The following is a 27,459-nucleotide window of genomic DNA, read 5'->3' as shown; positions in this document are numbered from 1 at the left end:
GGGAACACATGGGATGGGCTGCATTGTAACAGGGCTGAGTGATACAAAAAATGGATACAAATGCAGAAAGATAAGCACATATTACCTGCTAAGACCATGCACAAATTGCAGTACTGAAACAAATCCCAGACTACCTGTGCATGTTTAGATTTGTAAACGCACACTCTCTTATTTACCGCATGGTTTTTGGTTAGATAAGCTGTGATGGCTGTTTCTATGTAACAAGGCTAAACCAAGAGACGCACAGAAAAAGAAGAATTAACGTATACATCAGCATTCTGAAATAAATACACACAGATTAATTATATAATAAAACTGATCTTTCATGTTTAATAATAAGAAGAAGAATGATGACAACTTTCTTTTAACCAGTTGAATAGCTGGGAAGAAAGAATAAAGTGGACCCTGGCCCATTTCACGGCAGAACCTAGATGGAGTAGTTATTGTAGAGGACAGAATGTAGAGTCAGCCAAATTGGTTTCAACGCTATGTTTTGTTGGTAAATTATATTGAAGTAGGAGTTTTTTATGCCATATTTATCTTTCTAGGTCCACCAAAGTGTAAGCATTAAAACCTCATCCTAATTTTAAAATTGGTCTAGTTTAGCAAAACATCTAAAACATAAAATGTGCCAAAATTGTTCTAATTTAAAATGGGGAAAAAAAATCTAATTTATTTCTTTTAATAGTCAATTCTTTTAATGTAAAATAGTCCTAAGAAGTGACTTAAGTGATTTACTAAGAGGCCTTCCATATATTGCTTTATAGAAGAGCTATGCATAAGTTCCTTTTCTTAATTTATGGACAAAATTTGAACATTTATAGTTAGAGACTGTCGGTCACCTAACGATTACATAACGGATTTTAAATATAATCCAAATGAGTCATATTTCAGCTACAGAAAAGTAACCACACCTGGCTCTCTCTGTATGAAAACGGTGGACAGATGCTTGGGGAAAGTGTTCTATTCCGCAACGGCCCTCAAGAGTTCATATGTCAGAGGTCTACAAATCAAGCCACCCGGGACTGCCCTGTCAGTACGGTTACACTTTTATTTGCAAACAAATGTCACTTAATCAAGGCACAACCTCATGCTTTCATTAAGAGGCTGGCACAGGTTTGCGGGGTCCCAGAGAAAATATTCACAGCATGTTTTAATTAGTGTATCTGTTAGTCATGCTTGGTCTACTAAGTGAGAGAAAATAACTACAGTCAACATGTCACGGCCACTCCGTCTATTCAAGCCCCTAAGAGGCATGTGCAAAAGTGTTCTTTAAATAAGTAGATCCATTCTAAGGAAACAAATAGCAATATATCTAAGTTAATCAAGGGAAAAAAAACTAAATGAAATTAATAATGTCTATTTATTTAGAAGCAATATATATAGAAAGACTGAAACTTATTGGACTGAACGTGTTATGTACACCCGCAGAAGCTTGAACATATTTTAAAATAGCTTAATATAAACAAATTAACCCAAAAGTAAGATTCTCTGGGCCTTCATACCATGAAAAGCAGTGGGAATTTCAATTAAAAGCACTTACTGTGTGAGCAAAATACGTTTTATTAATCCTCGCACAGCTTGTCTATGGTATAGGGGGGAAAGGGGCATTCTGAAAGGTGTGGATTTAAAAGGTTGCTTTTAAGGCACAGATACTTGGAAACATAACCATTACAAAGAGTAGTGGTAGTTATGGTGCAGTAGACAACCTTCGGCACTCCAGATGACTACATCTCCCACGATGCTCCTCTAGACATAATGTTGGCAAAGGATCAAGGGAGATATAGTCCACAACATCTGGAGCACCGAAAGTTGACTAGCCCTGATCTATAGTAAGGGCTTAAGTATGTTTTATTGTAAGTAGACATTATTACAGTATGTTTTACGTAGAATTAAGGGTTTTATTTATAGATTTAACAGTTTTTCCGACACTGGTACACAGAGCACTTTATAAAATGTAGTAAGTATTCATAGGCAAAGTTTCAGACACAGTTGTAGTCTAGAGTTAAAAGAAAATTGAGCATTTCATAGAGATAAAGTCATTATAAAATGCTCATAAAACTATTCTGGAATTTCATTGGAAAACATAGAATTTCACTGAAATTTCACTGCAGTCAAAAGATTTCATAAGATAAAGAAGGGACTACTTTGACTTGTGGTAAATGCTTAACTTGGCAAAACGTAACAAAGGCAGAGCAGAGATATCAAGTTGTGTCACTTCCACAGCCATTCCTAGCAACAGCTGTGGGAATAAGGCATTGTTGGACAGTACAGCATTGACGTGGGCTCCATTCAAGATGGGCGCACCTGGCATAACTTACCTCTCCTGCACCGCCCCCCCCATCCAGTTCTCATTCCCTCCCTCACCCTCTAGCCCTGATTCCCTCTGTTACCCCACATCCAGCCATCATTAACCCCCGTTACCCCCATCCAGCCCTCATTCCCTTTTTCAACCCCCACCATCCAGCCCTCATTCCCTCTTCTCCTGTACCTTATGACTGTGTAGAGTGGCCGAGCGGTACCCTGTCTGCCAGGAAGTGCTCTCACTGTAGTAGGTACGCCACTGTGGACACCGCACATAGTTAGAGTAAGTCAGTAGATGCTCTATTCAAAATAAAATAAAATCACAGTTTTGCTTTTAAAGTATGTATCACAAATAGCACTGTATTTATTTTTGAAGGGGTTCCTTTGCTTACACCTCTTGTGTCTTAATAATTACACTCCCCATTTGCCACTAACCATTATTTAAATGTATTATCTTTTCTTCCTTGCACCGGATATCAATATCTGGGTGCAGCCATTTTGTTCTCCTCTGTTCATAAAGTCTGAAGTTTGCCCTTCTTTGGGATTGATTTTACAGATGGATTGTGGCTAAATTACTTTGGCAACAAACAAAAAAATAAACCTTGCTTGAGCTTCCCAGTTTGCCAAATGCTCCCCATAAATCCCTACTTTATGTTTAAAAAATATAAAATATGCCTGGTTAAGGTCACTGTCAGTTATATGTCACACCATATTCTACCTCCAGTATACCCGACACACGTATACAAAAAAATAATCCAATGTTTTAACAAGCCATATGCCATACACTACCAGTGTTTCGCTGAGAAGATGTATTTGAGTAACACTTTCCCAACAACAGAATTCTCTGCATTCTGAGGGCAGCCATCTTTAAATAATTTGCATAATTAATCCTCATTAATTGCTTCACCTCCTTGATGGAAATTGACATGTTTTGGCAGCTTCTGACAGTGTTTTTTTGTTTTGTTTTGTTTTAAAGTGAGGCAGTGTCTTCCGGAGGTTAATAGAAAGGCTGGTTAATAATGACTGCCCATAACTCCCTACGCTGTCTGAATAATATATATTTAGTTTATGAGTGTAAATTGTATCAGCTAGATTATATTTTCTTGTGTGAATTGTCAACAACTGTACCAGTTTATTTGAAAGGTTAGACAAGCCTTAGAACCCAGTTCCAATGGGTTATGATAGCAGTAAAGCATCATTGGAATTTCAAAGGTATAGTCACTTAATTACATCAGTTGGACCCAAGTGAAATGGGGTCTAAATTAAAATAGTTTTTCAAAAATCTCCGACTGAAGGGTAATATTTACTATGTGCATTTTTTTGTTTGTTTTTGCAGTTCCACGTGCTATCTTTAATTATTAAATAAATAATTTCAGTGATATTCAGGTCCAAACGGTTGGCTTTTTATTTATTTTTTATTCACGACATAATAAAACAAAGATTTGGCATGCCTTGTTTATCATCCTGTTTGTTTCTAAAGGTGGGAACCCTAATTGTAGTTCCATAATGGAGTGGTTTCAAGAAGATCTAAATCATCCTTATCCATTTCAGCACCAGAGCGGTGAGCAAACCTTTATTTTTATTTGATTGTTTGTATTTTTAATATAAAAGTTCTCTGTTTGGAGGCTTTCTGCAATTCTTATCTCATTGGGTCTGCCTAATACATCGCATTTGTCATTCCACTGTTTCATCTCAACAAAAGAGACGCAGTCGCACAGAACAATCAGGCTTAATCACCAAACCAGAAATTGCCAGACACTGAACAAAGAATTTAAAACTTCAAGAGTTGGAAAAATAGCTGAAAAAACAAACAAGTTTTTTCTAATTAGACATTAGACATATTGTGGCTGAAACATTTTATTTTGTTTTCAATTCCTGATAATTCTTAGTTTTGTTTACCATCACTATATGAAGTTAAAATCTTGACTATATGCTCAGTTGAGTTAGGGATATCGATCTTGGGTGTGATGCAACTTTTCCCAATAAAATACAAAAACATCTCTATATACACTGAACAAAATTATAAACACAACACTTTTGTTTTTGCCCCCATGTACACAAAGGGCCTAGTTCTCTCAAATATTGTTCACAAATCTGTCTAAATCTGTGTTAGTGAGCACTTCTCCTTTGCCGAGATAATCCATCCACCTTACAGGTGTGGCATATCAACATGCTGATTAGACAGCATGATTATTGCACAGGTGTGCCTTAGGCTGGCCACAATAAAAGGCCACTCTAAAATGTGCAGTTTTATCACACAGCACAATGCCACAGATGTTGCAAGTTTTGAGGGAGCGTGCAATTGGCATGCTGACTGCAGGAATGTCCTCCAGAACTGTTGCCCCTGAATTGAATGTTCATTTCTCTACCATAAGCCGTCTCCAAGGTGTTTCAGAGAATATGGCAGTACATCCAACTGGCCTGAAAACGCAGACCACTTGTAAACACACCTCCACATCTAGCATCTTCACCTCCAAGATCGTCTGAGACGAGCCACCCGGACAGCTGCTGCAACAATCGGTTTGCATAACCAAAGAATTTCTGCACACACCATCAGAAACCGTCTCATGGAAGCTCAACTGCATGCTCGTTGTCCTCATCGGGGTCTCGACCTGACTGCAGTTCGTCGTCGTAACCTACTTGAGTGGGCAAATACTCACATTCAATGGCGTCTGGCACTTTGGAGAGGTGTTCTCTTCACAGATGAATCCTGGTTTTCACTGTACAGGGCAGATGTGTGGGTGAGCAGTTTGCTGATGTCAACATTGTGGATCGAGTAGCCCATGGTGACGGTGGGGTTATGGTACGGGCAGGCGTATGTTATGGACAACGAACACAGGTGCATTTTATTGATGGCATTTTGAATGCACAGAGACACCGTGATGAGATCTTGAGGCCCATTGTTGTGCCATTCATCCACGACCATCACCTCATGTTACAGCATAATAATGCATGGCCCCATGTTGCAAGGATCTGTACACAATTCCTGGAAGCTGAAAAAATCCCAGTTCTTGCATGGCCAGCCTACTCACCAGATATGTCATCTATTGAGCATGAGGGATGCTCTAAGTCGGCGAATACAACAGCGTGTTCCAGGTCATGCCAATATCCAGCAATTTTGCACAGCCATTGAAGAGGAGTGGACCAACATTCCACTGGCCACAATCAACAACCTGATAAACTCCATGCGAAGGAGGTGTGTTGCACTGCATGAGGCAAATGATGGTCACACCAGATACTGACTAGTTTTCGGACCCCCTCCAGACTCCCTCAATACAGTAAAACTGCACATGTTAGAGTGGCCTTTTATTGTGGCCAGCCTAAGGCACACCTGTGCAATAATCATGCTGTCTAATCAGCATCTTGATATGTCACACCTGTGAGGTGGATGGATTATCTCTGTGCATATGGTCCTCTGTGATGATCAGTGGGTTTTGGTGTCCATTGTGGAAAAGGCAGAAGTGATATTTTTGTAAATTTGCTGGTGATTTCAGCAGTTATATCCATTTCCAGATACCCAGCTGTTGGCCATGTTGTCATCTACACTAAAGTGCATAGCAGAATCCAGACAAAAAAAATATATATTTTAATAAGCGGAAAAGAAGGCTTTTTTTTTGGTTTGTTTTTCTGTGTGTTAAGATCAAAATTTAAAGGCATATTTATTTGCCTCTTTTGATCATTGTGAAGTGTCTTCCCTTGCGCAGCCCACTTTAAGCTTCTTAGAAATCTGAAATAGATGGCACTAATTTAAACAAAGCAACATATGTGCGTCTTAATGCTAAATTTCACTCAAGTTCGTTTCAAGCTTTCTTCGAGTTAAGTGGGCTTATTGTCTTCTCAAGAGTTCTGCAAATCTTTACTGGTTCCTGGGAAACTGTGCCATTAGGTAAATGCAACTCTTAATAGATAAGGTTTTTATTTTACAAACCTGCATTACCAGCATATAGGAAATATGAATTATTTCTACCTAGATTGCGTAAATCACGTGTTATTATGATTTTATGTAAACAGAGTATACAATATGACGGAAAGTTGAGAAAGCGATTTATCTGAATAAATACAGATTCTGTGCTGGCCCTCTTTCTGCTCTCATTACTGTTAAATAATGGAAAAACTGTCAAAATCCAAGTTTTAGAATTCTAAAGGTGACACATAACAATGTCAAAAACAGGAGGTGAGGTTTTTCACTAAAAGGGTTATTCACTAAACACCGGATTAGTCCAAATGGGGAAAACGATCACATTTCGACCATATTGGCAACTCTCATATTTAAAGTCAAACGCGGTCAGAATTCGGTCACTCTGATCAGTTCTGGAATATTGGTTCAGGTGAGTTTCCACAACTAAACCAATCTACAGCACCGGAATTAGAGATTTATCAACAACTGCATGGCGGCCAGTGATAAACTTAATGCATCTGGTAGGATGCCGTTCGCAAATTGCCCACTGGCAACGCTAGTCCTGTTGCTAGTTTTAAATGTTTAGTGCCATTTCCCTTGTGGGGGCATATGGAGGTACCAAATCTCTATTGTTGTTGTATTGGGGTCTTATTGACCCCCATGGGATTTTTATTTAATTATTTGCTTTTTTAATATTGGGGTTGGCTAGTAAGCGCTTGTCAGCCGCCACATAACTAACCGTGGCTAGCTGCTAATGCTGTCAGCAGGCCAATTGATTGAATTTTTAAATCCGGTCTCCCAGATTTCTGCCGTCCGACTAAATTCAGGCCTGTTTGGGGAACAAGGTCCAGATTATGCCGTCCGAAATCAGATTTTAGTAAATAACCCGATAAATCTAGAATATTGGAGAAATTACACAGGAAATCATTTTTTTGGGTCAAAGTAACCAAGCTGGAAAAATAGCTGAGATGGATGGCAATATATTCAAATTCAGCAATTTGTCAAAAATGTGTAATTAATTCTTCACAAATTCACAAGTTAAGTAAATAACAGCATCTGAGTAGCTTTGCAACTCTTACTTACGTAAGTTTCTTAAGCCGTTTTGTGGAAGAGTACCTACTCATTGGTTGATGCTCTCAGCCAATCACTGGCGCCCCGTCTGAGCCTTTCTGATTCAAGACTCAAACAAAAGAAGAATGCGCAGGGAAGAGAAGACCAGCGCAGGATTCAACTCTTTGTTTTCCGGTTTACCCCTAAAGATAAATCCGAGCCACCTCCTGGCACCATAACAACCTCATTCCGATAAAGCTACTATGGTGCCCGGAGAGTCTCTTTAAATCTTACTAGCGTCAGTCTCACTTCACTTTACTAGACACCATCCAAGTAGATAAAAAGGCTGATATTGTATGTGGCACCAAAAAAATAAAATAAAGAAAGCATTTATTTCACGTTGGCTATTTTGCTATTTGTTTGGCAATTGTTTTTCAGGAAAGACTCATGCACATCTTGAACCTTCCTCAATGTCTCTACTTTGTTAGCATTTACCACCTCCACCGAATGGCTGTTCTGAGTATTTACTACCCTTAGAATTAATTGGTATTTACTCTGTCCTGTATTCCACACTCCAATTTCAAATAACTGCCTCTTCTTCTATCACTTCCCTGTTTAAATAAATTAATATCAATAAAACAATAATGTCCTTAATGTTAGTTATTTTGCATAGATTCTATTCATGCTGTGTTTTTTCCTACTCTGACTAATCCCCCAAAAAAGAGATTGAAATCAAATCAAATCAAATAAAAATAAACACACATAAAGGTAATCCCAAAACTGGCCGTAGCCTTTCCCACATACTGTATGTTCAATTTTATCTCAAGAAGCCCCGAACATTGAAAAGAGTTTAAATATATTTGTGCACTATCTGTGATTTACTATTTTAATTAAGTCTTGCTGACAGGAGATCAGTTAAACCATTGCTTTTGGGCTGCAATCTCTCGTCTAAGCCTTTGAGGGAAAATATGCACTTTCTAAAATCTACTTTGTTACATATTGAAGGAAATATATATAAATGGCAAATACAATGCTCATTGCCAAGAAACAGATTTAGACATATAGGGACGCATTACAAATGGGGGTAATTACTCTGGTCTCAATATCACATTTTCGGATTATTGTTATAGCCATCACGATTGTTGTTTTTATTATACTATTATCCTTTTTTATATGCGCAAATCACAATTACATAAACCTACATATGGATATACAGTATGTTATTGCATAACTATACTGTTTATTGTTGACATTAGGAACTTTCTATTTAATTTTACCTGCATCTCCTAATTCATCCTTCGTTCCTGCGGTCTCATCCTCCTTTTACAGTTATCGTGACATTGCGTGTATTGCTATCACTGTACACCCCGACGAATCGTGGAGACACACGTGCCGATTTCCTTATATAATTCTACGGCAGTAAATTCTATGCGGCTTCAAATTAAATCACCATTACCAACAAGTCCTGTAGCTTCTCAGACCTAAGTAATTGCTAAATTTGGTTTGGGGCTGAGAAACACAGATGCAGTTTTAAAGGGAGCATTTATTTATAATTAACTACATTATTCATCAAGGGGTCCACTCGTCCTGTAGTGACAATCTGTCATGTAGAAAATACTTCTCCCAGGACAAGGGCAGACTCTCAAACAGATCCCTTACTGCCTCTCTAACCAGCCTATCAACAGCCATTCTTACAGCACATCAGTTAGTTCTTTAATTAGAAAGATAGAATGTGATGCTAGATAAGAACCATTCGGCCCATCTAGTCTGCCCAACATTCTAAATACTTTCATTATTCCGTGGCCTTATCTTATAGTTAGGATAGCCTTATGCCTATCCCACGCATGCTTAAACTCCTTTACTGTGTTAACCTCCACCACTACACAACCCACACACAATACAGGGCAGCACCCAGAACATGCGCTCAGCAGCAGAGTCTGTCCTAGCTCATGAGCAAGCTCTATCTTTCCATGTTGGTAGATACTCTACACAGGATGTATGACAAGTAAGGTAGGGGAATGATTGCCCATTGGTCCACTACCATGGAGGATTTTGTAGGCTGCAGCCACTGGGTCGTTGTTAGCCCAGCTTTGTGTTTGGGTCATGCATTGGGTTGGGCCCGCAATGTCAGTGTTCTCTAGGTCTGCGCAGGTTCAAAGGGATGTTTTCCTGGAGACTGCCTGAATATGATGAGTATGTATGATGCGGAGGTGTTTGTATATGGCTCCCGGTTGAGATGAGACATTGCTGCCAATGGAATCACATGAAACAGAATTGATTACTTAGGCATGCAGACAGGGCTGGGGAGCTGTCTGACCCTGGTGACTGGGGGGTTCACAGAGCCCAGGCCAGCAGGTTACACACTAGCTTTCTAGTACATTGCTGGCAGGGGTGCTGAGTCCTAGAACTGGCTATGGAGAGGGCAGCGTCTAAGATCACTCTACACACTAAGTTTTCCTTAGCATATCCTGTTCTGATGCTGGAAGCCACTGCACCCCAGCCACGGCATTAGTGCACAGTTGCAGGGAGCTGGGCAGCAATAGCACACAGAGATCCTAGCAGAAAACACTGGACTCTAGGGAAGATTTTCCACTACATTTACACTCTATTTCAAGGTGTGTAAAGAGTGTGTAAGTGGGTGGACCTCACTGTAAGGCTCTCACCAAAAATAAATTAAATAAAATGAAAATGAAATGGCAACTCCAAGCACTATGACCACTTCAGTGATTTTAAGTGGTCATGGTGCCTAGAGTCTGTATGAGCAGTGTTTCGTTATGATATTCTACCGCATCATTGGGGCGCCATCAGCCAGCCAGGAACAAAAATTCCAGCTTGGCAAATGTCAATTGCATTCAAATGATGACAAATGGCGATAGGATCGATATTCGGCTTCTGCAGCCCTTCAGTAGCCGGCTGTGCGTCAGCCGAATAGAAAGGAGACTCGACCCAAGGTGGGGATACCCACGTAGGAGGGCAAGCCTATTACCAGGAAACGGGTCCAAGGTATAACCACCACAGCCGACTGATTCTTGATGTCATACCTCGCTACTGCCATTGCTTTCATCTGTCAGACCCATATATCGCCTGAGCAGTGTGAGAAACCAACAGTGCAGAGATACACGAGTTTTGTTAGCAAAGAAAGAAAACTACCAGATCGCCACACAAACTAGCCGCTCAAAAAAAGAAAAAATCTTCAATTCACCTCTAGTCACAGCTTGACTAGTTTTGCCACAATATAAAAACTCAGGTTTCATTTTTCTCAGCGTTGAGAAAATAATTCTAGAACCTCCTCTTAGAAAGACTTAAGGTTTAATATATTATCACTTCTTTTTTTAAATGCAGAATCTGGCCATATGGAGAATGCATATTAAGTGAGATGACATTTTAAACTTTAATAATACATCACAGTTGTCCATATCCTGTTATTTTCCTTCAAGAAAAACATCCCATTATTTTAGAAAAACTACGCTTAAAAAAACAAACAAAAAAAACAACGATATTTATATTTGCGTGGAGGGAGACCTTTGCACGTGTGATTTTGTAACAATTCCAAAATGGAATTCAATTAATTATTCTAACCTATCTGTGATCAGTAATTCTGTTTAGAAAACAAAGTTGTTGTTTTTTTATTAGTACTATAAAATAAAATGCGAGCTCAGATACAATTCGATCATAGTATAACTCGGTATATTAACATGATAAAGAACAAACATATAACCGTAGCCTTAATATAATAAATATATATATAGACGCCTATCCAGCATGATCTTTAATTTCCTTACTGGGTCTGAAATCACTAACTCTACAAGCCATGAAATGACATTTTGGATTGGTAAATATTGTCTGAATGGCGCCGGTGGGATTCAATGCCCATTTTTTAGAATGTGGGCTTTTTTGTTCTCATATCAGGACTCTTGTCCCAACAAACCTCATTTGCTTTTCTATTTAGTCTGTCTATTATGCCCAGCATGGCTGCGCCTAAAATATTATATTCTTTTGAAAAAAAAAAGGTATTCAGGAATATACCTCTTTTTTTTTTTTAATCATGTCCTGCTAACATTACAAAGAAACATTGTATCATGGAAACCATTTTATTAGTTTGGCACCCACAATTTCCCATGATGCTCAGCAAGCATTTGAGTGGGGGAAGGGTTAATGATAATATAAAAAACTGCATAACATCAAAATATTGTCTTAATCTATAAGTTTACAAATGTACAGTGGAAATTAAATGCTTAAATTACTAAACTTCAACACAGTCAATGCTTAACCCTCTCTAGTTAGTGCCTTAAGGAATTAAACAATTAGCGAACACATTCACCCAGCACATAAAGGATTAGGCACGCATTGTGCTTATGCAACAGTGTGTAATACATTGGAAGACACCCATATGGCTCTCAACGGGTTAAAATCAACGTTTCCTTTTCTTCTATGCGTAAATAGGTACTTCCATAAAAAAAGTGAAATGGCCAATGGCTTCCTTACAATAACAATCAACGTGTCATGCTGATTAACTTGTTTAAGTGCTGGATGACTTGGTTAAATCACATTGATCCGTAGATCAGTAACATAACTGTACCACACAAACCCAATATCGGCGTCCCGGGTATTGGGATGCAGATGAACATGGTAAAAAGGAGAAAGTGGGCCCCAAGAACAGGGAGGACATGCCAGGCTGCATGCCAATCAAGCTGGCCACCCAGTGAGAAAAGAAAAAAAAGAACCGTAAAGTTCCAGACCCTAACTTTTGTGACTTGCCCTAGAAAACACTTAAAGGAACACTATATTCACCTAAATTACTTTAGCTAAATAAAGCAGTTTTAGTGTATAGATCACTCCCCTGCAATTTCACTGCTCAATTCACTGTCATTTAGGAGTTAAATCACTTTGTTTCTGTTTATGCAGCCCTAGCCACACCTCCCCTGGCTATGATTGACAGAGCCTGCATGAAAAAAAAAAACTGGTTTCACTTTCAAACAGATGTAATTTACCTTAAATAATTGTATCTCAATCTCTAAATTGAACTTTAATCACATACAGGAGGCTCTTGCAGGGTCTAGCAAGCTATTAACATAGCAGGGGATAAGAAAATCTTAATTAAACAGAACTTGCAATAAAGAAAGCCTAAATAGGGCTCTCTTTACAGGAAGTGTTTATGGAATGCTGTGCAAGTCACATGCAGGGAGGTGTGACTAGGGTTCATAAACAAAGGCATTTAACTCCTAAATGGCAGAGGATTGAGCAGTGAGACTGCAGGGGCATGTTCTATACACCAAAACTGCTTCATTAAGCTAAAGTTGTTCAGGTGACTATAGTGTCCCTTTAAATCCTTTGTTTTATATTACCCGGCAGCGTTAAAAGATTCACCTGAATATATTGCATGTTCAAATGATGGACAGTGAGATGCAGGAGTGAAATTAACTAAATATTTCAGTTATTTCGATTGATTCCTGTCCTTCACACACCACATGTATTTTACACACTACAGGGCAGCCCTTTTCATGTACTGCCTATCATTTGAACATGTAACATGAGTACAGAAATTACTGGCAGATTTGGCAATCCTACTGTCTGATCTGGTTAAAAAATACTTCCAAAAAAAGCAGTATGTAAAGAGCAGTGGACATATATGTAATAGACATGAAGCTGAATTGATATCAATCACTTCTATTTAATGGATTCATTTGACGTCATTTGAATCTTGCATACTGCCAAGGAGGGCTTTTCATTCTTAGCCCAATAACATTCAGAATTCACCGGTGTCAGAAAAAAAAACGCAGTAATTTGTAAAAACCCGCCCCAAGAGACACAAAAAAAATCAACGTGTTAAAGTGAACTTGTCATGACATCACATTACCAAGTTGATATATAAAGCGTTTACAACAAACATTTCCTCAGCACTCTGGGCAATAAACCTAGATCAGCTTAAGGCTTCTTTGTCTTCCTGAATAAAGGAAGCGGAGTTGATTCAGACTTTCAGGAGTTCCTTTATTTACTAAACTTAAAGGGATACTGTTACTTAACTGGAAATTACACCATTTAACAACACATTCAAAGTCACCAGTAACTTTTTTTTCACACTATGCTCATTTTTCTTTTAAATGTATATTAGAGGGAAACTATCGCTTGCCTGATTTTAGCACAACCAAATATCAAATTGTTAGTTACTGATTGTACTAAAACTGTTTTAACATTTTGTATAGTTTCATTTTAATGTATGTGTTTAGGCTACCGAACAGTCCCGATTTTGGGGTCCCGTCCCAATTTAGTTTCTGAGTATCCTTCATCCAGAGAGACACGAATTTAAAAACACCTGACCAACTCAGATTCTGCTATAACAGCCCAATTTCCCTACAAATCCACACTGTGCTCCCTTCTCTTTTGCATTCCATACTTACTTCCTGTCCTTATTTGCTGCCTTGCATATTTATTTTGGGAACCCTGCCATGTTGGCGCACATACGCGTTGGGGTGACACACCCCCTTGGTGGGGGGCGATATCTAATTGCTTCACAGATAATGCCCACTGACAGTCCCACCCCCACACACAATCTTCCTCACCCAATACTAAAACCTGCCATTCTGGTATATGTGCTGAGGTCCAGCAAAACATTGCCAACCGTACAACAATCTCAGCCGTATTTGGAGGTTCTGAGTTGAACTGAGCAGAATCTTTACCCATACAGCAGGCCTGCACAACACGTGGCCTCCCCAGATGTTTTAAACTACAACGCCCATGATTCTTTGAGTGAAACGGATAGCCAGGGAATCATGGGAGTTGTCGTGCAAAACATCTTGGGGGACGCAGGTTGTGCAGGCCTGCCATACAGGATATTCACGAATGTGAATTCCCAAATTTTTGTCCAAAATAGCTGAATTGAAATAATTATTTTTAAAACTTCGATATTCCCTTGTCAGTGGTCTGTCAATTCACAGCTTAGTAAATAGCCCAGTGGGGTTTATTCAGTAAACGCAGAAGAGCAGTGAATGAAAAATATTTACTTGGGAGGGGGGCGGAGCCGAACTAGCTAGCAGACCAGTCGCACATTTCCTGAGCTCCTGCAGTGTTGGCCCAAAAACCTACGATTATCCCAAATCCACTTGCTGGAAACTACCTGCAATTCGGCTCAACACACAGAGGAAGCTCCTACTGACCTGCCGATACCATCCATAACGCTGAACTCGACTGGAAACCGCAGTGGCGATATGAGGCCTAGCGGAGGCACGGGGGACGGACGTCCGCCTTCCCACCAGATGCCAACCGCACTAAGCGTACAGAACACACTCACCCCCCCACCCCCTATGGACCGATGGGGAAGATCTCGGTCCCCACCAGACAGGGAGATCTGACCTCCACACCAAACGAAAGACACAGCGAACCCCTACACAAAATGGAGTATGACGCCCACAAGATGGTGGATCACCCTGACACGAGAGTGTCAGCTAAGCAATGGCACCAAACTAACATAGCAGTAACCAAAGGCTGCACAAGAGACTCTATAACTATAATCTTTGACAGCTTCTGGGCAAAATTTGAGGCCTGCATGCAGCCTGAACGCCTGCGCCAACAAACACCTGCAAAGGTCGGAGCCAAAGACGGGCGGAGAACTGGGGACACTTACAAGGGCAACTCCACAACCCACACCGCACCCTCACCGCACCACCCCTCAAGGGGCGACCCTGGACCACACAGGCTTCGAGGCTCGTGGACCACAAGCACCGGCTCTCCTACAACCCCGGGGCAAGGGAGGATTCCCACCCCCGGACCGCCGAAGCTCCGCACCACCACGACCAAAACCGAGCGCGAGACCCAAGCTGGGCAAGTACCCACATCCCAGCGGTTGCTGGATTAGCAGCAACAGCACAGCAATCACGGCGCACAATGGGGAAGGGAGCCCTGGGCCGCACAGCAACGGCACGGTTCCCAAACTCCGTGACAACAAGATACCGGCCTCGCAACAGGCCCGGAGATGGAGAGGGCAACCGGTTAACCCCTGGTCGACCATCAACCCCAACGAGACCAGCAGGCATGTAACTGCAGCCTCCAGATCGGGCATTGGCTGATCTCACAGGAACTGACCCACAAAATCTCTCATAACCTGTGCCTGGGCACAAATGTGAGAACTTTCTTTATCTAAGCGTGTTTATTTTTCTACTTACACATTTTTTAGTACCACTGACGTTTTCGCTAATCTGCTTTATGTTTAGAGAAGCTTCCCACTTTGCAGCATTGTCATTGCTTTAAGCACTTAGGAAAAACGTGTAAGGCAGTGTGCTTAAACAGCTTGCAGCACCTGTATATAAGCAGACAAAGTACTCACTCACACAACAGTTAACCTAGCATACTGCAAAACCACACAGCCCACATAAGTCTCACTATTCATTATAAATGTTAATGTGCAAGTAGACATAAAATCTATTGAAGCACCTTATCTAGCAATGTTAGTGGCAGTTCAACAGCAGAACGTATGCAGTCTAACGCAGTAACTAGTCTGTGAGCCACGAATAACTGAGGGGCACTCATATACTGGTATAACTACAGTCTCTATGTATGCATAACCTGTATAATACATAACCTGGTTTAAGCACTGTCTAGGTTTACTCATAATTCAACGATACTGTTAAAAACTGTATGTATAAGCTAACAATAATATAATATAAAATTGTGCCTGATTATCATATGTCCTGCATGTTTGGCGTGGAAAATGCTAGAGGATTGCTCTCGGGGCACCTCATGCGAGTGTGAGTTGTTTTACAGTACTGTTCAATATCTCTGCCCTTTGTACTTTTTTGTTTATTTTTTATTGTTTGCCAGTTGTTCTTCCAGAAGAGTACAATAAGAGAGCTGTTGGATGTATAATTCCAGTTTTTGCAGATTCATCAACATATGTTTATAATGCATGGATTACTCCGTCTCAGGGCAAAAGTCATTTTCATTTCAGGCGATCGATACATTTTAGCTCCAGCAGTTCAACAAATTCACATACATAGTGTGACAAACTGCCATTTGCCACTGGGCATTGGAGAGGACTTATCGCTAGCCTCCTGCCTTGCGACTATGGCCCTGGAATGTATTGCCCTTTAAGACTTACATTTGGGCATAATGGATTTTTGTATGCTGTTCCTGGCCCATTAAATGCTTTGGAGCAGGGTTACAACTTTTAAACTGGCACTTCGAATGCAGTCGAAGTGCCGAAGTCGTCGAAGTGGCCGCCATTCGACAAACGAACACGTGGCGGCGGCCATTTTAACTTGTTCGAACGCGGTCAGCGGTCTGTGCAGCCAAATCTATGGAACTGTTTGCGACTACCCAATTGCACGAACACCGCTGACCAGTACCTACTTCGACACTGCGGCTGGAGACTAAGTCCCGTTCGAAGATTCATTTTCTCGGTGCACAGCCCAAATCCATGGAACTGTTTGGGGCATGAAAATGTGCTTGCGGTCGGTCATAAAGGACTTATACCTATCCCCCGAATGGCTGAACGGATTCGAATGATTTTTGGGTATGTTTGTATTTGGAATGTGCTGATTAATAATATGTAACGGTTATTAATATTGGATGTATGGTTTTAGAGTTATGAAAGTTGGGTAAAATGTATGTTTAAATTGTACGTTATAATTGGGTTACCTCTCAGGCTAAGGGGAGGGAATCTGTGGGATGTAACTATTGTGTGGTTGGGTAATGGATAATTGTATGTGGGCGTCTCCCTTGCAGGGGAGAATTGCATAAAAGCAGAGTGTGTGTAATTAAACCAGAGATCTTTTTGACCCTCAATACGTAGCCTTGTCTTGTTATTGGAGGGAACTGCTATATCACACTGGGGATTGCGATGCTCTGCATACTCCCTTGAGCTTTAATCACTTAGCTCTTGTTCCTGATACGCTCTCCTGGAGGAGAGGTCTTCCCCACACGGTCCTGGTGGACAGAAGCTGATTCCAGGGTGGACGGAAGACGGCGCGACTCCAGTTAAGCTACGGCGGTTGTGGAGTCTGCGGTGGTTGTGGTGTCCTGTGCGGTGCTTGTGGTCCTCGGCGCAAGCTATAAGCGTCCATCAACGGAAGGTGTCCGTTACACATAGTCCTTCCAGGCTGGAAAAAACTATACAATGTGATTAAGGGCATAGAAACTAACATGCATTTTAACCTGCAAATTCATGTTCTAGAGCTCCTGTCTATCTGCTGGCCCCTGGGCGACTGCCTAGGGTCGCCTTCTGGTTAATCCTGCTCTGGGGCCAACTTGGGCTGTTAAACTTTAAAAATAACTTTTTGCTTCTTTAACCCCTTAAGGACACATGACATGTGTAACATGTCATGATTCCCTTTTATTCCAGAAGTTTGGTCCTTAAGGGGTTAAACTATTCAGTACACAGAGATAGCGTGAATGCATTTTATATAATGAGATAACTTACCTAACCATATGCTGCTTACTAAAACACAACACCACTAAACAATGGTTGCAAAGCTTTTATCATCTGTTTCCAACAGGAAAATAGAAGACAGTGAAGGTCATGATGGTTAATTAAGTACCAATATGTGCAGCATTATCCTTTAGCGGCTAAAGAAAGCCACTTGCACATTCGCACTACGGCTGTGACTGCGCCCGTTAACATCAATGGAAGTATATGGAGCTGAACTCTTGAAGACAGAAAATCCTTACAAAAAAAAATAAATAAATAAAAATCTGTATATATAAAGCAGAAGTTAATTCTACCTTGGAAATCTATTGAAGATCGGGGGTTAAGATCACAATCCCAAAAGCAATTCACAGTACCAGTTGGATTTCCACCCAAAAAATCTCTATAAAGTAAGAAATAAAATAGTAGTATTTATTGCAATATTCCGAATTAAGTACAAAACTGCATGGCAAACTAGCAGACCCCACCAACACTATAGTCGATGAGTAGCTACTCTAGTGGTACAAAATGCGTCAGGGGCTTTCTTTGTGTTGTGATGAGCTTGTTATGGATAGAAATTAATGTAGGTAAAATGTATATTTACTATGTGTACCTGTATTCAGTATTTACTCAAAATGGCTGCTAGAGCACCCCCTCCCATCGACCGAAACACCTTGTGTAACAAGATGGCGTCTCCATCTGGAGTAAAATCCTGAGATGATAGTGACTTCACATTTTGGAGGAAGTCCATTAGATAAACACTTAACACTTGACCAATTAAAGATGTACTTTCTATGTTATCTCGTGTTTTATGATGTATTGTGTGCCTTATAAAGGGCTTTCCGCCCCTCTAAGTAAACATTCCGAAGTTTTTCATTTACCTGAAACCTGTGTCTCAGTGTGATTTACGTCAGCGTACACGCACCTTATTTCAAACAATCTGAACAGGGGCAGATAATCAAGCAAACACTTGGTTTGGTCTAAAACAAGCTCCCCATGCTTGCTGTGACAGTTTTTATATTTTTCGGAATTTGGGGGGGAAAAAAAGCTACTGTTTTACGCATTACTCCCTGGAGATTTATTTGGGGAGGATAGCTTTCACCACTCTGTGGGTGCAAGTCCAACTACTACCGTAAAAAAAATACTTACCTATAATTGTCTTATGATCACAGCACTTGAATGTGCAAATGCTTCTGCAAGCTGATCCCTCTAAGAGCAGGAAAAGGCAATATATTGGTTTTCATTCTGGTTAATATTTTTATTCTTATCCCATAACCCTCTATCCTTTGGCTGTGGTTTGGGCTCTCTGCAGAGCCTGAGAGAAAAGCGATATCTACGTTGTGTACACAAGCGCAATGTGGATGGATCTTGGATAGAAAAGGAGGGAGAAAATGAATTTGACATCACTGATCAAAGGGTCCATCTTATAGCTGCAGTTATTTTTTTTTTCAAATGCCGTTTCTCTAAAACTACAATGTTTTACATTTTTTTTTTTTTAATTCTTTATTTTTCTGTGCATGAGTTAATATAACAAGCTTTTATGCCATGCCCCAACAGCAGTAGCATGTTTCAACATAGACAGAGTATAACAGTTGTGGCATATAAAATAGATGCACATTTTTTTTTTTTTGTATGATGGTTATCAAGAGAAAACAAGCTTAGTATAAGTATTTTAGCATGCGTTTGTTGCAGTAGCGTGTTACAAGATAGTGTTTTATGGTAGGCAGGCTAGGTACTAGCTATGCATTATTATTCTGCTCGGCTATCCCATAGTATAGGCAAGAGTACAGCACATCTAATATGGTGTCTCGTGTAGCATACTAGCGTGGTTTGTGTATATATAGTGTGCTTGTGAGAGAGAATTTTAAGGTGAGCTGTGGCAGTGTTGCTAGTGTGACAAGCCAGGTCGTCTGAGTCGGCAAGAGCTCGAGCAATGTTTTACATTTTTAAGGTTTATGAGGACAGGGACACTGCACACAGACCACTTCAATAAGATGAAGTGGTCTGTGTGCCAATAGTGTCCTTTTAAAAGAGGAAAAGTTCTAACGCAGAACAGGCTTCCATTTTAACCTGAGTTGGATGTTCTGTGTGACTGCCAGGGGGCATCTGGTTACCGCTAACAGGGCCTCAAATCATGTACTCTAGAGCCATTTTATTATAAATGTAAAGGCACTAAAATCTCCGGGATTTTTTATTGCATTTTACTTGAAATAGAGAAATTAGCATTCTAAATAACAGCATTTGTGTTATAACATTAAGTATTTTTTTTCACTAAGAATAAAGAAGTTAGCGCTTTTAAACTCACATTTTAACTAACCGTTTTTCTCTCTTTGAATGGGATAGTTTTAACCAAACCAGTCAATTCACTAAACAGTGATTTATATGCAAATAACAGCGAAATTGCATCTTTTGGGCCAAAATAGTTAATCTGGAAGATTTGCAGCGTTAGATAATTTTTCCCACTTGTCTCTTTGAGACTAAATGTGATTTGTTAGACTATTCACTACAATTCATGCTTTAGAGTAATCCCCTCGGCAGATTCCATTTTCAAGAATCGGTGAAGTAAATAAAGATCTGTTTCACGGAGAATCCTTTTTACATTCTAAGCTCTCACCATGCTCCCCCTCCCAGCATTACAGGTTCAGTGAATAAAATCAGATGGAAAAACAGGGTGAATGCACATATATTAGAATTCGGCACAGAACCCCTGCAGCACCCTGTAAAAGCTGATGCCGAAAACCCTGTCACATTTCATATGGACAAAGAGGGACATGTTCCTTTTAGGTGTGTGAGTAAGAATGTGGCCAGGGGCAGGACCGTTGTGAGACATTTTAGGGTTCAATAAATAAGAATTTATAAAATTAAAATGTAATTTAGAATAAGAACAATGTACCGTATCTTATTTACACAGAATGATTTCTAAACGCATTTATTGTAGTTTAAAAACACATTACTATGTGGAGCTCTGTTACACACTTAGATACATTAACCATATGAAGCTCCTAGAGAAGAGGGTGCTCCATATTTTGTTCTGTGATGGTGTATAAAAGTGGCCCACAGTAATAATACTCACAGTAACGTGACTTAAACTATAATTAAAGGAACATTATAGCCATCAAAACAACTTTGGCTTAAAGGGACACTATAGGCACCCAGACCACTTCAGCTCATGGAAGTGGTCTGGGTGCAATGTCCCAGGTCACCTAACCCTGCAGTGGTAATTATTGCAGTTTCTGAGAAACTGCAATAATTACCTTGCAGGGTTAAGTCCTCCTCTAGTAGCTGTCTACAAGTCAGCCGCTAGAGGGATTTCTGGGTGCTTAGTTGACTTTTGGTCAACTAAACGCTGATGGACGTAATCACGCTCTGCATGAGAACTTCCAGCATCACCGGAATCCCCATAGGAAAGCATTGAATAATGCTTTCCTATGGGGAAATCTTAACGTGAGCGTGGCCATTGCCATGGGCGGAGCCTGACCCAGCGGCGAGGGACATTGACGCTGGATTCAGGTAAGTGTCTGAAGGGGTTTTAACCCCTTAAGCGATGTGGGATGGGGGGCAGGAGGGAGGGGAGCACTGTAGGATTCTACAGTGCCAGGAAAACGAGTTTGTTACCCTGGCACTAGAGAATCCCTTTATGACGCAGTTTAGTGTATAGATCATGTCCTTGCAGTCTCACTGCTCAATTCTCTGCCACTCAGGAGTTAAATCACTTATGTTTATATCCATGCAGCCCAAGTCACACCTCCCCTGGCTGTGATTCTCACGGCCTGCATGAAAAAAAAAGGTTTTATTTTCAATCAGACGTTAACTTGCTTTAGATGTTTTTATTACCTGCTCTATAAATTGAATTTAGTCACACACAGGAGGCTTCTGCAGGGTCTAGGAGGTGTTTAACTGAGCGGAGATAAGAAATTATAGATTATTAACAGTTATAACAGACTGTGCAATACAGGAACCTAAAATATCTAGGTAACTTTATTCAGGAAGTGTTTAGGAAGGAAGACTCCTAAATGGCAGAAAATTGAGCAGTGAAACTACAGGGGCATGATCTATACACCAAAACTACTTTATTAAGCTAAAGTTGTTTTGGTTCCTCAAGTGTCCCTTTTAGAAATTTAGTTTAGAAATTACTCTGTAAATTGCATTATTCTTCTTAAATTAAAATTTTAGTTGCATAAATTGTTATTAGTAATTTTGTCAGCATGACAGCCACTATAGGTTTGTTTAGCCCTTTAAGGTAAACATTGCCATTTCCACAAAACGGCAATGTTCTACCTTGAAAGGTTAATCTTACAGAACCACTTCCCTGAGTAGTGGTCGGGTGCGTATAGTAGTCCTTTAAAGAATGGGTTACTAGGTTAATTCCATGCAGGTATCACCCTCTTCTCCCACAGTACCAGTTTCTTAAAAATGTTGTGCAAGAGCCCATGCTGTGAAGACCATATTACTTTCTGTGTGTTTATGTGGAAATGAATCTTGGGAGATAGACAGATTTGCATTAAATGCCAGGCTGTGCCAGGGCATTCTGATAAAACAGAATCGTCTTTTCACTTTGTTGTGTTACTACTAAGTAACGTTTAATAAGCTACGATATTATGCAATGATAATTCACCTCACTCACCTACAATAAATCAGATGAAATCAATATTCCCTAAAGATCCGTATTATTACCATCTAACCAAGCTATTGCAGGTTCAGCTGTAATGGGCCATTTCAGAATTGAATCGCAGTTGCATCACAATTTCAGAACCCTCAGAGACCATTTCTAATAAATCAACATTCCTGTAAGACACGTGATGGCGGCAGCCAATCGGAACATGGAATCTCTTGGGTTGAGCTAATACACTCCCAACAGACAGGAGTAAATGATGGCTTGAACTTGGTGAATGCAAACATGAAGTGCTAGTTAAGGTAGCAGTTTAAACACCATAACCACTTTGCATTAGAGCATTAAGCGCATGATCCTTAGAGCATCCTGAGCTGCTCCCATTTCTTAAAATAGATTACAGTGGAAAAATTGCTGCTGCAAAGACAGCTTGGGACATTTACAGGTTGTCTTGCATCGATTTTGTCCATGTTCTGCGTCCAGTATACCGGGCTGTGGATAAACTGGTAGCGTCTGATGGTTAGATAATGCAAATCCAATCATCCTATTTAATGATTGGTACTCCTATATGGGGATCAATCAATCAGCTGTACTGCAGTTATACCTACTAAACAGTGTATTCTGTGAATACTTCAATGTATATTTTTATATTTTCCCTTTTTTGCATTGTTTTTAAAATATTTGTATAATACATTTAAAAAAAATCTAATATCCATTTTTTTTTTTGAAAAATCAAAATCTTTAAAAACACATTTCAAAATTAGCAGTAAAAATAATGCTATTTTTAAACAGTTTCTTCTTCTTATTATTATTGCCATTTATATAGCGCCAACAGATTCCGTAGCGCTTTACAATATTTTGAGAGGAGGGATGTAACAATAAATAGGACAATTACAAGAAAACTTACTGGAACAATAGGTTGAAGAGGACCCTGCTCAAATGAGCTTACAGTCTATAGGGTTATAATATGATACTCCCAACGCAGTCACGTTCTTTTCTGCTAAGTAAGCGATGTTGTTATTTTGCAATGACGTGTTGAAGATATGACAATATTTTTATGTGGATCACATCACATTTTGCTAAACTCTGTGACAGTTACTGACAAAAAACATTGATAGAGACTTGGCACTTTCCCCCTACCCAACAAGTCAAAATATGGAATTAGCTTTCAAAGAATTCCGTTATAAGATTATGTGTGCTGTGAGACTACGCCAGGATTGTGGGTCTAGACTCATGTCTTATCAAAGACTGGTAGGCGCTCAGTCACCTGGGATAAAAAAATAAATCCTAAACGTTTGGGGAATCGCAGAGCCCACTAAGATCTCTGGATTTTTTCATGCCAAGATCTCTCTATGAAATAGCAGATTAGCATATCCTTTTATCCTTAGGCGAGTCTCTCCGTTCGTCATTAGGCAGTTTAGGGTAAGGGTGGCACGCACTCATGGTCCTTTGCCAGCTGATCAAACAGGCTCGCAATGTACACTAAAGAAGAGAGACAGTATCTTGGAAGCACATCTTAAAACCTGAGAACATGTAGATAACATCCACAGGGAATGACGTCTTCAATTTATCATCAATACAGCTTTTAAAGTTTTGTCTCACGCCCTCAGGGTAATCATAGTTGCCAACAGTCTTGAATCTGACAGGACAATCGCGATTCTGACCCTGGTCCTGCCCTAACATGTTCTAAAGGGAAAACCGAGAAAAATCCTCACTTTAAAGAACACATTATTTTTCCAAGGCATTTCCCTTTAGCGAGAGGGCATCGGTCGCTTTCTGCGTGTTGGTAGCCCTTTTTTGCTGTAGTTAGAAATCAGAGGGTAGAACTACTTTGGAAGTGACCCGTCTGACTGCTAGTAAATCACTCAGGTACCAATTCTGAGGCGACGCGCTCCGGGTGACAGGTAATAAATTCACACTGTATATACTCTTTCTGGTGACAGTTACCGTATCAGTTCCTTAGATTGGATTTTGTGAGTATAAAAACAGCAGTACTTCATTCACGTATATAGTGTTTCTATACAGGAAATCTGAATATTCACAATTAAACAAGAAAACACCATCAACAGTCCTCTTCCAAAACATCAACCATCTCCTCACACAAAATGGTTCATACCATAGGTATTTCCCCTGTGATTAAAATGGAATCCGCATAGTAGGTTCAGCCATGTCTGATCTAAGAACAATAGAATGTTGCCGCCTCATTAATTCTGAAACAGGTGTTGCAGGAGTCAGTGTATGCTCAGATCCTGGTGAAGTCCATGCCATTTGTTGTATGAGATGGGTTATTAATTTCTAGTTTGATAATGGTTTCTTATGTTATTTTGTATCAATGCTCTATACCAGGGTTAGGCTACCTTCGGCACGCCAGATGTTATGGACTACATCTCCCTTGATGCTTTTCAACATCTGGTGTGCCCCTGCTCTCTTCCATCAGCCAGCAGGGCCGGACTGGCCTACCGGGATACCGGGAAATTTCCCGGTAGGCCGCCAGCCCTGGGGCCGCTTTGACATGTGGCTGCACTCAGCCACAAGACCTGTAAAAAAAATTTCTGTTACCCTATACGGCCGCGCAGCCGCAGCCACAACCGCGCGGCCGCAGCCACAACCGCGCGGCCGCAGCCACAACCGCGCGGCCGCAGCCACACCTGAGCCGGCCGCTGCTGCTGCTTACTGTGCGATACTTCCTGTCAGCCGCCGGATGTGAGCGGCAAATGACGACATGACATCACATCCGGCGGCTGCGCGGCGGCGGCTCTACTGAAACTGTCTGCATCGCGGCCTTTCTTCCCTGAGCTGTTGGAAGTGGAACTTGTAAAGGTAAGAATAAAGGGGTTTGGGGGACTTATTGTATTATGTATTGAGGAGGGGGTCATTAATGTATGGAGGAGGGCGTCAGTAATGTATGGGGGAGGGGGTCAGTAATGCATGGGGGAGGGGAGAGGGGTCATTAATGTATGGGGGAGGGGGTCAGTAATGCATGGGGGAGGGGAGAGGGGTCATTAATGTATTGGGGAGGGGGGTCATTAATGTATGGGGAGGGGAGGGGGGTCATTAATGTATGGGGAGGGGAGGGGGGTCATTAATGTATGGGGAGGGGAGGGGGGTCATTAATGTATGGGGAGGGGAGGGGGGTCATTAATGTATGGGGGAGGGGAGGGGGGTCATTAATGTATGGGGGAGGGGAGGGGAGGGGGTCAGTAATGTATGGGGGAGGGGAGGGGGTCAGTAATGTATGGGGGAGGGGAGGGGGGTCAGTAATGTATGGGGGAGGGGAGGGGGGGTCAGTAATGTATGGGGGAGGGGAGGGGGGGTCAGTAATGTATGGGGGAGGGGAGGGGGGGTCAGTAATGTATGGGGGAGGGGAGGGGGGGTCAGTAATGTATGGGGGAGGGGAGGGGGGTCAGTAATGCATGGGGGAGGGGAGAGGGGTCATTAATGTATTGGGGAGGGGGGTCATTAATGTATTGGGGAGGGGGGTCATTAATGTATGGGGAGGGGAGGGGGGTCATTAATGTATGGGGAGGGGAGGGGGGTCATTAATGTATGGGGAGGGGAGGGGGGTCATTAATGTATGGGGAGGGGAGGGGGGTCATTAATGTATGGGGGAGGGGAGGGGGTCAGTAATGTATGGGGGAGGGGAGGGGGTCAGTAATGTATGGGGGAGGGGAGGGGGGTCAGTAATGTATGGGGGAGGGGAGGGGGGGTCAGTAATGTATGGGGGAGGGGAGGGGGGGTCAGTAATGTATGGGGGAGGGGAGGGGGGGTCAGTAATGTATGGGGGAGGGGAGGGGGGGTCAGTAATGTATGGGGGAGGGGAGGGGGGGTCAGTAATGTATGGGGGAGGGAGGGGGGTCAGTAATGTATGGGGGAGGGGAGGGGGGGTCAGTAATGTATGGGGGAGGGAGGGGGGTCAGTAATGTATGGGGGAGGGGAGGGGGGGTCAGTAATGTATGGGGGAGGGAGGGGGGTCAGTAATGTATGGGGGAGGGAGGGGGGTCAGTAATGTATGGGGGAGGGGAGGGGAGTCAGTAATGTATGGGGGAGGGGGGTCATTAATGTATGGGGGAGGGGAGGGGGGTCATTAATGTATGGGGGAGGGGAGGGGGGTCATTAATGTATGGGGGAGGGGAGGGGGGTCATTAATGTATGGGGGAGGGGAGGGGGGTCATTAATGTATGGGGGAGGGGAGGGGGGTCATTAATGTATGGGGGAGGGGAGGGGGGTCATTAATGTATGGGGGAGGGGAGGGGGGTCATTAATGTATGGGGGAGGGGAGGGGGGTCATTAATGTATGGGGGAGGGGAGGGGGGTTATTAATGTATGGGGAGGGGGGTCAGTAATGTATGGGGGAGGGGAGGGTGGGTCAGTAATGTATGGGGGAGGGGAGGGGGTCATTAATGTATGGGGGAGGGGAGGGGGTCATTAATGTATGGGGGAGGGGAGGGGGTCATTAATGTATGGGGGAGGGGAGGGGGCGTCAGTAATGTATGGGGGAGGGGAGGGGGGTAAGTAATGTATGGGGGAGGGGAGGGGGGTAAGTAATGTATGGGGGAGGGGAGGGGGCGTCAGTAATGTATGGGGAGGGGAGGGGGGGTCATTAATGTATGGGGGAGGGGGGGTCAGTAATGTATGGGGAGGGGAGGGGGGGTCAGTAATGTATGGGGGAGGGTGGGTCATTAATGCATGAGGGAGGGGAGGGGGGGTCAGTAATGTATGGGGGAGGGTGGGTCATTAATGCATGAGGGAGGGGAGGGGGGTCAGTAATGTATGGGGGAGGGGAGGGGGGGTCAGTAATGTATGGGGAGGGGAGGGGGGGTCATTAATGTATGGGGGAGGGGAGGGGGGTCATTAATGTATGGGGAGGGGGGTCATTAATGTATTGGGGAGGGGAGGGGGGGTCATTAATGTATGGGGGAGGGGAGGGGGGTCATTAATGTATGGGGGAGGGGAGGGGGGGTCATTAATGTATGGGGGAGGGGAGGGGGGGTCATTAATGTATGGGGGAGGGGAGGGGGGGTCATTAATGTATGGGGGAGGGGAGGGGGGGTCATTAATGTATGGGGGAGGGGAGGGGGGGTCATTAATGTATGGGGGAGGGGAGGGGGGGTCATTAATGTATGGGGGAGGGGAGGGGGGGGGTCATTAATGTATGGGGGAGGGGAGGGGGGGGGTCATTAATGTATGGGGGAGGGGAGGGGG

General features: G+C 42.0%; 1 protein-coding gene across 1 annotated transcript in view; it reads left to right on the top strand.

The window, feature by feature from the left end:
• The window catches only part of TENM4 (teneurin transmembrane protein 4), a 1,183,725-nt gene that overhangs the window by 922,868 nt on the left and 233,398 nt on the right, over positions 1–27,459 (top strand). Inside the window, exon 8 of the mRNA XM_063431236.1 lies at positions 3,785–3,865. Coding sequence (XP_063287306.1) covers positions 3,785–3,865 — 81 coding nt within the window. The remainder of the gene's footprint in view (positions 1–3,784; positions 3,866–27,459) is intronic.

The sequence above is a fragment of the Pelobates fuscus genome, chromosome 1 (genome assembly GCF_036172605.1).
Source record: "Pelobates fuscus isolate aPelFus1 chromosome 1, aPelFus1.pri, whole genome shotgun sequence".
NCBI lineage: Eukaryota > Metazoa > Chordata > Amphibia > Anura > Pelobatidae > Pelobates > Pelobates fuscus.
Note: the sequence above shows the minus strand (reverse complement) of the source record. Positions and strands in the feature narration are given on the sequence as shown.